Source organism: Cyprinodon variegatus, unplaced genomic scaffold, assembly GCF_000732505.1.
Source record: "Cyprinodon variegatus isolate N-32 unplaced genomic scaffold, C_variegatus-1.0 Scaffold362, whole genome shotgun sequence".
In the NCBI taxonomy this organism is placed as follows: Eukaryota; Metazoa; Chordata; class Actinopteri; order Cyprinodontiformes; family Cyprinodontidae; genus Cyprinodon; species Cyprinodon variegatus.
The window spans coordinates 742,090-753,982 of NW_015150815.1; the positions used below are offsets into that span (position 1 = coordinate 742,090).

An 11,893-nucleotide genomic window follows, 5' to 3' on the forward strand; every position below is an offset into this window, starting at 1 on the left:
CCGACAGGAGTGCTGAGGGATATTTAATAATATGCGCTGAGATGAGGAGTAGAGAACAGAACCCTAAGAGGCAATGGTGCTGATGGGTCACCCACTGCTGACTGTTGGAGCCCATCTCTACGAGTTCGGTGAGCCTTTGTGGAGAAATTCTGAGTTGCTGGTGTTAAAACCAGAGCTTAAGGGGCCTGGTCGATATCAAACATAAACATATGTTATTCTCTATTTAAAACTTTATATGTCCTGCTTTCATCCTAATAGTGTTTACGTATTCCTTTTCCATGCAGAAAATACATTTTGCTTCAGGCATGATCTGAAGACATTAACATTGTTGTACACCATCTGCTGGTGGTACCTGGACTTGCATCCATCGATTAGGCAAGGAAATCCACATTCCTCAGTAGCTTTAGCTCTTCCCTCTGTACACCAACACACTGACATGTCTAACCTTTTTGCTCTTGGTATTAGCTAATTGTCTTCATGGTCAAACTTGAATTTAAGTTTTCTTTTCTGGCTGTTGTTGACACATTTGGCTCCACTGTTTTCTTGTTAAGTAATTGCATGCATGTGGAACATTGTACCTCTGGTCATGTGGAAAAGAGGTCATGGTAAATATACACAAAAGCTTTTGGTTTACTAACAGGACCAGCAAAAAAAAAGTGTGAAACTTATTGATAAAATACAATATACCAACAGGGTGTGATAATCTAAATTAGAAATCCTTGGTGTGCAACCAGGGTGAGCTACTGGTTTAAAAAATTGTAAAGTTATTAAATAACTAGGACCCTTTTAAGCAGTTAAACAGGAACCTTGTATACATCCCATGGATGGTGCAGAATATGTGTAGACCCAAACTGACTACATCTGCTGACCTGTTTTCCCATTAAGGTAACTGCATGGGCCCAGCAGGCTTCCTCTGATGTTTTTTAGATGCCTGAAACCTGCTGTAGAGACTTTTTACGTTTTCTTCTACATGATTGTGTTATTGGCTAGCTGAGACATCCTGTATGACATCTTGACTTTTTACAGAACTGTCATTTTTTGTGATTGCTCTCCATGTTTCTGTCCATCAATCTGTCAGTCAAAGCTGAGACAACGCCTAGCCTTTTTACAGCTCTCATACAGGTTCTGCCCCAATCTTACATTTAACTCTACTACCCCAGACTTCCTCAAATGACACCACAGGTCTTCTCTCTGCACACCGTCCTAGAACTTGAAATTATTGACAAATAAATCAATAAAATGTTTTTCATCTGTTGGAAACTAAGGAATGATGGACTCAAATGTTTCACTTTTACAACAAACACATAATTACAGTGATTTTTAAGTCGTTGAGTCCTTGAGCTGACCGGACTAAACTGAAAATGCTTTTCAGATGTTGAAATACTAGCTGATAATTTTTTGATGTGCAAGAATTTGGCAAAATAAATTCTGATATAACCTTAACATTTTTAAGCAAACAAAAACTCTTTGCAGTTCATAGATACACATCATAACTGCAGAGGTTAGGGTTAACAATAAGTAATATATATATATATATATATATATATATATATATATATATATATATATATATATATATATATATCCTAAAACAAAATGAAGCTGTAGAGTTTGCTGTATTTATTGCTATAGCTGTAAAGTTTACAACTCAGTCCAAAATAAATTCAAATATTACAACCACAAAAAAACTTTACAAATATTTAACAACAAATATTTTTTAAGTAAACAACATGCTAGAAGCCTATTAAGGTATTTGTTTTTTAATACCGCCATTTTTTAACTTTATGTTAAAGACAAGAAGACAAAGTAATAAAGATGTTGTGCGGCTTTTAAGGAAAAGACATTTTTTGATAGATAAGATGCTCGCCTCAGTGCTCTGCATCTAAAGGATTAAATAATAGAGTTAAAGTGTGCTATTTAACTTACGTAGGTAGATTATATTTACCTTGACATTAATGACATGTCCCAGATTAAAAAATGCAGCACATTGTGGGTGTTATCTCAAGCTGTCTGAAATGTAGCTCCAAGAAATGACTCAACACACCTACATCCTACACAGATATATTATGCACTATTACACATGACTCATGCCAGATATAGGGATGTCCAGATAGAGATTCTTCTTACAACACCAACTTCCGTCTTCACCTACCTATAGAATCCATGTTAATAAAACAATTACTTTTTGTTCCTTGATTGCGTACAATACATCTGAGGAAGTGTTGGATTTAGAAAAATTTTACATCAGAGGGCAAAAGAGGCACAAAATGTCTAGGCAGGATGGCAAAGCTCGACCTCTTTATCGAGGTACATAAGAAATCTCTGATATGTGAAATGGATTCAGCAAGACGAGTAAAGATATTGTGTAATTTTCTTTTTAAAGAATCAAAAATAATGTTTAGGTATGAGACAACTAAAAAAAACAAATGTTCCACTAAACAAAACAAAGAAAACATACCATGCAGGATTGATTTCAGACATGTTTTTTTAGGGGAGATAATAGAACACCAAATCTAACATCTCTGCATTGGATTCGTTTTTTTACTTCCTTTGTTTTCTTCATCAGTTTCCCGGCATTGTCTTCTCTATCTTTCTCTGAATCCGAAAGATTTGCATCTTCATCACTTATGCAAACATCATTTCCCCTGTTGTCTCTTGTTTATTATTTCAGTTTTAATGGCCTCCTTCACCTTTGGTCCTACCTGTCTCTTTATCTTTCTTTCTTCATGAAATCTCCATCTTTTCTTATTTCTGATCCTGATTTTTTTTTTTGCCAAAGAAAATATAAAAATGTCTCCAGTTTTAGGTTTTAATTTCACTAGGATCTGCAATAGGTAGGCATCAGGATTTGGAAAAAATATCTCACTTATCACAAAAAAAGTCTATAGAGATGTGATGCCAGAAATTATTTAACACATACACACAGGACACAAGATCAGTTCTATTGTGAAATCTTGTATTAATGTTGGTCAAATCATTATTTCTTGGTACATTTTGGGGCATTTGTAAAAAACATGGGATTATTAACTGTTTAGTATTTTAAATATATAAAAGATGAGAATCTGTCCCTGATAAAGCACCTCAGGAGGAGTATCCACCCAACCTATGATCAGACCTAAATTGGGTTTCTACTACAACTGTCTTTCCATTAAACAGAAACTGAAGAATACTGAGCTGTCATTTCATTTCATTTTAGATTTAGTCATTTTTCTATACAAATCAAAACAAAAACAAAAAACTAAGTTTGAAACCAAGTAAACCAATTTAACCAAACATTTGTTGGTGGAAGCAAAATATAACATACCTAACATTATCCAACACATTTAGTATACTGTATGTTGACTGTCACTTTTCAAATTCAACATGTATTTTTTTTCTGTCATTGTCCTTTAACACAAACAGAACTTTGGCTTCCACAGATTTAAGTGCCGATTCTTCTCACAAATCATTTCATTTATCTTTTACTGATTTTCCTGATAATAACCTATGTGTAAAAAGGACACCAGTCCTTCTAATCAGTTTCTTTAGTTCCCGCCTCTTCGCCACTATGAACAGATCAAAGGGTTTTTTACCAACGACAACGAGGAGAAGCAAATGTTGGGGAAAAAGAAGAAATATCATTAAATATAGTGATAATTATCAATAGAGAGTAAAAAGATCCGCTCAGCTCTACACAGCTTGAGCAGGTTGATGATCTGCAGGCAGTTGAACTCACAAACAACATAACTAATTATACAAGCCAACACAATGGACTGAAAGATTGCATCCCTATAGAGACAAGATACACAGTCCTTTACAAGTTTATCAGGGAACATCTAACTGCTTCAAAGAGTTCAGAGGAAGAATTGTGTTCAGCTTAAACAATCTGTGCTTAAAGGGCAAGAGAATTGTTAAGTATGACCAGTAAACCACAGTCTATACTGCCCAGCATGTAGGATAGGTCTGTTTCCTTTAAATCACAGTCATTGTATTTGAAATAAGTGGGTCATGGATGAGCCCTTGGAACATGACTTTAACTCAAGATACACTTCAGACAGAAAAGGAGTGGCCAAACTTGACATGTTCGAAAAAGTTTAGTCTCGGTAACTGGATGTGATGTTTTCAAAAGACATTTCACCTGTCATCCAGGAGGTTCTTCAGTTCTAAATAGTGTTGGGAAGTACCTAGATGAATATACTGTAGGTCTAACAAAGATTTAAAATTTAAAACGTGGCTTTGATCCCTTCCACTGGATTGGCCAAGGAGGTCAAAGGGGGGGGTTAATGGTCCTTAGGGGGTTTTGATGGGTCGTTAACTCTCTTGTCAGAGTGGTTTCGGTCACATGCCTCGTTTAAGTGCAAGTCAGGTGAGGGTTATGTCTAAGACCACCTCCTCTGTTGAGAGATGGCTTTTCCAGGTGAACATGATAGTCTAAGGCCCTGTCCACACAAAATCAAAACGAACACGAAACGCTGATATTTTCCAAAACGTTTGTCGTAAAGACGGAGACGTAAAATAAATGTGATCGTCCACACGAATGCATGAAAACGCTGCAAAATGTATGCCAGGCCTGTAAGTGGCGCTGTGGTGCCAAAGCAAAAATAAGCGACGAAATGTTGGGCATGCACACTAATATTTATACATGGTTGCCCTGCGGGTCCATTTTCGTGGTTCAGTCAAATTCAGGTGCTGAACTATGTCGTCTATATTGCTCTGTTCTTCCTGGAGATATTCCAGAAGAAGAAGATTCTGTTGTAAGCCCGACAGCAGGGCGAGTAGCATTAGCAGCAACCATTCAACACAGTACGGCGCCATTGTTGTTGTGATACTGTGTCGCGCATGCGTGTTTAGAGGCGACGCTATGACGCATGCGTGTAAAAAAAAAATGCGGTTAGAGCTTAAAGATGGAAACGCGAAAACAGCTTTTCAAAATCTTCCCACTCTGAAGGCTGAATAAAAAAAAGATCGTTTACAGACCCCCGAAACGCCGGCTTCGTGTGGATGAGAGGCTGGTTTGGTGAAAAATTTGTGCGTTTAGGCCAGGGTTCGGCTTCGTGTGAACGGGGCCCTAAGAGTGACTGAATCCTGCTGTGGGTATATTTTCTGACTCCCGGAAGCTTTCTCAATTCAAAATGTCTCTATTAGCATTGAGCTCCAGGCTTTTATAGAGTAGCCCAACAAAAGCCTTGTAACCAGCTCCACCTCTTAATAATGGGAAGGTTTTGTCTCTTCTTGAGTTTGAGTTACAGATAGACTCAGCTTTATTAGGATATTTGCATAGTGGATCAACAAGTTAATGGTGGCAATTAAAATATGCAAACGAGGACCAACGGCTTACTGACCAAAAAGAAAAACTCCAATGTTTATGGCAGGCTCTCTGTCACTGATTAACATGGACTCATTTATATTGTGTTTGTTGTTTATTTTTAAACTGCCAGCTGCCTACTGGTGTATTATTATAAAACATGATTAGATCTCCAGTCTTATGTAAAGAATTAAGAACCCTTTGACCGTAGCAGAAGCAAAATTCCACCTCTCCATCATTTGGTAATCCCAGGTGAAATATCCCACCACTCTTCTACACCTGCTCAGCTTTAGCACTATGTTTGGGTTTAACCTTCCTACTGGATGCTTGGCTGGAGGCCTGTTTGGGTTCCTTGTCTGCTTTGAGAAAAGCATAGTTCGCTACAATGCAAATGTGCTATTAATAAGGCTGAGTTTATTTGTAACAACTTAAACTAAAAAATGTCTGAGAAAGAAGTCAAACCATTTTAAGAAAAAAAGACCCTCTCCACAAGACTGATTCCACCTTTTTAAGCTGAAGCTTTAAGTTTCAAAGCTTTAAGAAATAAAAAAAAATATTTGGTGTGTCAGGACAACCTAGTAATTTATTACGAATAATGTCTTTTCTAAAATATTTTTGAAAAAGGCTTTCTATTAAGGTCTACTTTAAGTCATGCTCTAAATTAAGGAATAAAGACTTATTTGACTTGATGATATGCAAAACAGTTATTTGTTTGTGCAGTTAGCTTTTTTATGATATTCTGTCTATCTATGTAAAAAGATACATTTAGAGACATTAAGCTAGTTTGTTAAGTGTAAAAAAATCAGCATAGCCACTTTAAACTATAAACTTGGGTCTTTGTTCAAACTTTTTTTTGTCAGAACAACAGTTGTTTTTATCTTGTGCGTACAGCTCGTACAAAACCATGGAAAGATTTATGCAATATGTTGTTTTCTCTTATCTATTATCTAGATTAGAAAAGGAAATCACCTACGTACCTTTCTCATTTTCTGAGTTTCCGAATGAGCAAGCCTTGGTAGGACATAGAATAGAAGAAAATCCCTTTATTGTCCCACAATGGGACAATAAAGGGACACACACACAGACACATATATATGACCAATGTCCAATGTTCAATGGATTGATAACTATAACATTACGACAGTTTGATTAAGTTTTAATATTTCAATCGATGTACTAAATTCTTAGGAGGACCAGTAGTTTTAAAGCAGCGGTTGGGAAAACTTTATAAAGTAAAAAATAATTATACAGGTGCTCAAATTTTAATTCTATTAGTTTCTTTATTGTGAGATTTAGCTTCTTCACTAACAGAATTATTGCTTTATTTCTCCAACTGTTTATAGAACTGAGACAGAGAAACTATTTACTTTGGAGACTCATGGAAACACATAGTGGGAGTGAACTTGAAGCAGGATCTGCAAGCAACAACCAGATGTTTTTATTTCTTTAAGTCAAGATAAGCATTAAGTCTTTTACTTCCTTACGGAGAATGACTGGTAATCCATTGCGTTTGACTGGTTTTTAATATGATGACCATCTTCTGCTCACACACTGAGGAGGATATAATCAGAGTAACAAGGAGTCTGTGGGGATCTAGGTCAGAGATGTGACTCATCGCTCTCCTTCCTTCATCCTTCCCCCTGCCCTCCTTCCCCACCCCCGGTCCTCAGCATCCTTTCTGCGTATGCCATCCTCCCCATTCATTCATCCTGCTCCTCCCCCCACATCAGGAAAATCCTCATTCATAAAGTGAAGGTTAGGGGGAGATGTGATTGGTCGGTTAAAAAGTCGTAGGATGAGCCAATAAGAAATGCTGCGAATGACATCAGAATCTAAACAGACACTAGGAAATGAAAGTAGATCAGAAAACATAGGTCTGAATCCAAATATGAAACTTCAAATTACGTCCAAAGCACTTGATGTTGTATTAAAAATTGGCTGCTAAAAGGTGCCTTTTCAAATTGGAATGAAAATGCTGTGGAAGCTGTAGCTTTGCTAGTTTAAGACCTAATAGGCTTGGGCAGAGGGTTTAGCTCTTAAACACTTTGTCTTTGCTCTGCCTTAAACACATTGAAAATAGACCACCTTTCCTGTTTTCATGTTTTTAGGAAGCTTGCAGATACCTCTTAAAGAACTACGACTGGTATTTGGACCCTACATCACAGGATCTTGATTACAAATGGCTGCCTGTGTCCCGTCCCACCAACCTGCCCAGCCTGTCCTTCACCCGCTTGGATCAGACCATATCAGACTGAGATGCCACCAGGGAGATGCAGCCTCTGGCTGTAAACCATGTATGTCTAACACACAAGCAGAATCTCTGAAGATTCAAGGAGGGAAGCCTGCAAACTGCAAGGCTTTCCCCCCTCTGTGCATAACCCTGTAATCATGCCAGGAAAAGCCATGGGGGCGCTGGTTTCACTTTATCTGTTCCACTGCCAGATATTCTGCAGCTTTCCTTGATTGCTCTGCAAAGAAACGCAGGACAGATGAGTCATTCTTCTCTTACTGAATCTGAAACAGGGACTTAAAAATGTTATAGTATTTCTTTATTGTTTAAAATTTCATAGGATTGAAAAACAGATTTACATGAAATTCTTATTTTCAAAACGTCGTTGTGACTCATTTCCAGCTCAGTTTGCAATAAGTCTTGATTTTTCAGTGTGGAGGAGTGCGTGTCTGAAATAGAAACTGTTGCATTAGTATTCATGTCACTTCATTCCAGAGGATCACACGTCACGTGCACACATGGGAACATGGGTAAACCCTCAGATTCCATCACTGACTGCAAACCTGTACCCCCATCCTACCCCCACCCCACCTAGCAACCATTACTGCTTAGCAACAGTTCGTCATACCGACCCTTTCTTACCTCCTTTTAGTTTGCATAGCTTACACAAACATAAACACTCACACTATTCTTCATTTTTCACATTTTAAACGGCTTACATGCAAAATCCTCTAAAATGTAAGAAGATTTCTTGTTTTTTTTGTGCTTTTAAGCTAATTTGAAATACTTGAGATCAAACTAACTTAAGTATAACACAAATATAACCGTCTACACGGAATGTTTTAGCATAGGGTCTTTGGGTCATCCAAATGAGTGTTTGTGATTAAATTTTTTGAAGTCTGCAGAGGTTTTGGTTTAGAAAAACATCATTAGAGGCCATTTTTGCCCTACATTTTTAAATTCTTAATTCATGAACACTGACCTTGACTGAGGCATGAAAAACCTCCAGAACTTCACATGTAGGTCTGTTTTTTATTGACTTCCTGGATGAGTCATTTATCTACCCTTGGAGTGTTTTTAGCGAGCTGGCTAATTCCAGAAATGTTTGCTTCTCCTCCATGTTTTCTTCATTTACTGGTCCAACTGTTGTCTGTTAGAGTTTAATCTGTTTTATTCATTTCTCTAGAAATGTCCTTTTAAACTGGTTCTATTTAAACTGACTAAGATGTTACTAAACTCCATCCATAAAAACTAATTTACCATCCAACACCTTTGGAAAGACGTCCTACTGAGTACCCTCGTTTTTATTTTCATTTTTTCCCTCCAGTGACACTGACTTTCATGTAAACCTGGAAAGTTTTTCCTTATTTATAGTCCAGTACCTGACCACTTTCAGATTATGTTTGATAGTACCTGGCCGCTTCACACTTAGATGACATTTTTTGCCTAAACAAGCTACAACTTAAGGGATGAATCAATATTGTTTCAGAAATTTTTACGCACTTTGTACGCACAGCTGCTCACAAAATACATTTATGATTAATTTAAATCTTATTTAAAAGTCCATCCCAGTTTAACAAAGAACCTTTGATATGCAAAGTTTTCATATTAAAGTGATTTTTTTCTTGTTTATGGCTAGTTGTTTAACTGAGGTGTTAATATCAACGTATTATTCTAAATGTGAAAAAGAGGAGATCATGCTGTTTAAAATCAGATCTATATGTTTCTCATAAGTCAGAAATTGTCTAAAATAAGATAGCTACTCACCTGAAACTATCTAATCTATATCTGATGCAACAAGTAAGTTTTAAAATCACCATGAACAATAAGGAAAATCAAAAATTGGTTACATTTTTACATTAATGTGGAAATACTGTCGTCTTCTGGTCACCAGGTCTTCTTTACAAAGACATACTGTTTTAATTCTCAGATGTTTGTTTCTAGTTGTTTTTTTTTCTATGATTGTTTCCATATTAGTTCAATTCTGTGTTTGAAGGTTTATTATTATTTTATGTTTTTTTTTGGATGTTTAGATTTCTTTTCAGTTCTAGTGTGTATTTTTGTCAGTTATTAATGTTTCATGAATGCTCTAAAATATTGTTTGACAGAATATCTTGTTCTTAGAATATAGTAAAAACATACCATTCATACGTATATAATAAAAAGCTATAACGTACTTTTAAGTTTTCTGTTATTTTTTATTCAACTCTTAAGTAGAAAGCTTAAAAGAAATTAAAATATATTTAGTTATTTTAACCAATTTCTAAAAACATAATCATTCTTCTTTGCTTTTGTGATTTTAGAGAGATGCTTCCAGTAGCAATCATCAAGCCTCTTACATTAATTTAATATATTTGCTCCTATCATCACTCTTAGCTGGGCGATAGAGGGTCTGCTTTTGTCACCCCAATGTTGTTTAATGAGATGAGAGATCAGGGCTTAGACTTGGGTGGCCAGGTCAGAACACTAAACCAAGTTGCATTGGGAAATATTTTGGGGGGATTTCCTTTCCCAGATTGGATAATTTTGGTAATTCACCCAAGATATAATCTAGTCTGGTGTCCAAATAATTCAGTTTTACAGTAATCTTTCCTTATCATATTATTCCAGCATTGCTGGTCCTGTACTGTGTTTTCCCAGAACATTTTTTTTTCTCATGTTATTCCATACAGAGCAAAGATTTCCTCCTTGTACATCTACCATGAAGGTTAAACATGTTCCATTTCGCTCTCATAGAACAAATGTACATTTTCTATATCAACAGTAGCAAAAGCCTGCTCTAGGTCATTTCATAACATTTTGGGTTTTTTAGCCTTTTTCACATCTTTGTTTGCTTTCAGAGCAAATTTATTGAGAATTGCTTGCCATTTTGGCTGTCCAATAATAACAGATTATTTTCCGTACAGTAAAAGGCCAGTTTCACATTTTTTATCTCTCATGGGAGTCATCGCTCCAGACAAATTTTCAAAAGCCTCAGATGTCTCTTTTAAATCTCACCATGGTATTTAGTCTCACCTCTATTAGTATTAAATATATACGACCTGCATATGACAAGCTTCCTTCAAAATACTTTGTAACTAAGCTGCAATTCTGCATTCTTGACGCAATGCCCCTCTGTGGGATTTTTCATTCTGTGGATATGTAAAAGGTACTCCAATTTATTCCTCAAATGACATTCATAGTACAGTTTTGTAATGCCAGAGGTTTAATATTATTTATGCTATTAGGTGACAATTTGTTGTGCAGTTCAGATGTTTATATCCAGTCTGTGTGGTCCCCTCTAGATCTCAGAAACATTTTATTAGTCAGGCGATCTTTAGCACAAGAGACCCACTGTTCGCTCAGCAGCAGTGCTCCCCCCTCTCTGTCGCACATCCCTCTATTGTAAAGACTTCATCCATGCCCGCCTTGCCCGCATCTCTGGTTTGTCAGTGTTTCTCTTTTGCTACCACACACACACTTGCAGACATACATCACATAGGACCTGGCATAAAGTAGGGTTCTTGTGAGCTAGGCTGGTATGACTCACTGTTCTTCCTGCGTTTGGCTGTCAGCTAAAGCTTCTGTTTGCGACAGACAATATGACTCATAGTGAAACTTCTTATGCATAATAACACATGGCTGTTTTATTTGGTTTTAGGCTTTCTATCAATTTCACAATTTCGGCTTTTTTGGATGTTTCTTCTTCCTTCCGCAGAGCGAAAGAAGAACATTTACTCTGTTATAGCTGCTAATAATTGTTCTCTGTCATTTTCAGATAATTACAGAGGAATTTAGTTGACTTGGAATGTGCATGCCAGACCCTCTCTTCAAATGTGAAGCTGCATTTATAAAAAAGACTGACTGTCGAGTCTTAACAATATCCTTGTGAATTTAACATTGAATAAATTTCAAGAATGCGCTGAGTAGGAGTGTGAGGATTCCAACAAAATGCAACTCATTGAGAAGTAGTCCAAAGCTGAAGAATTCATTAAAGCAATCCACTAATGCAGTGCATTGTTTGGTGTCATTCATATGTAAAGAGTGTGTAGGAGGATACAGCAGAAAAATGAACAAAGCTAAATGTGCAAAGGTAAAACTAAGAGCTCATTGTTTCTCAGCTGCATGTTTATTTATGAATTTGCAGATCAGGGGTTAAATACTGGTTCAGAGGCTGAAATTTGACTAAGTAATGCACCAGGAGTCATTTTCCATCTTGGATTGTGAGGAAAAACAAGAGTTGGTCAGTCAGTCTTACACACAGGAGGATGAACGCTGGATCCAGATGGCAGAACAAAGCCTGAGGTTGGGTTTAATTAGGAAAGCTAATTACCACATGACTGCTCTGTCTGTCCACTCGCAGTGGACTGAGAGGCCGTTATGGTGTGTGCAACAGGAAG

At 36.8% G+C, this 11,893-nt stretch overlaps 1 protein-coding gene across 1 annotated transcript in view; it reads left to right on the forward strand.

Moving 5' to 3' along the window:
• LOC107092009 (cytochrome P450 26A1-like) overlaps positions 1–9,641 on the forward strand; it is a gene marked incomplete at its 5' end in the record, with an annotated part of 38,189 nt that extends 28,548 nt beyond the window's left edge. The window contains one exon of the mRNA XM_015386275.1: positions 7,393–9,641. Coding sequence (XP_015241761.1) covers positions 7,393–7,539 — 147 coding nt within the window. The remainder of the gene's footprint in view (positions 1–7,392) is intronic.
• Between the last annotated feature and the right edge of the window lie 2,252 nt (positions 9,642–11,893).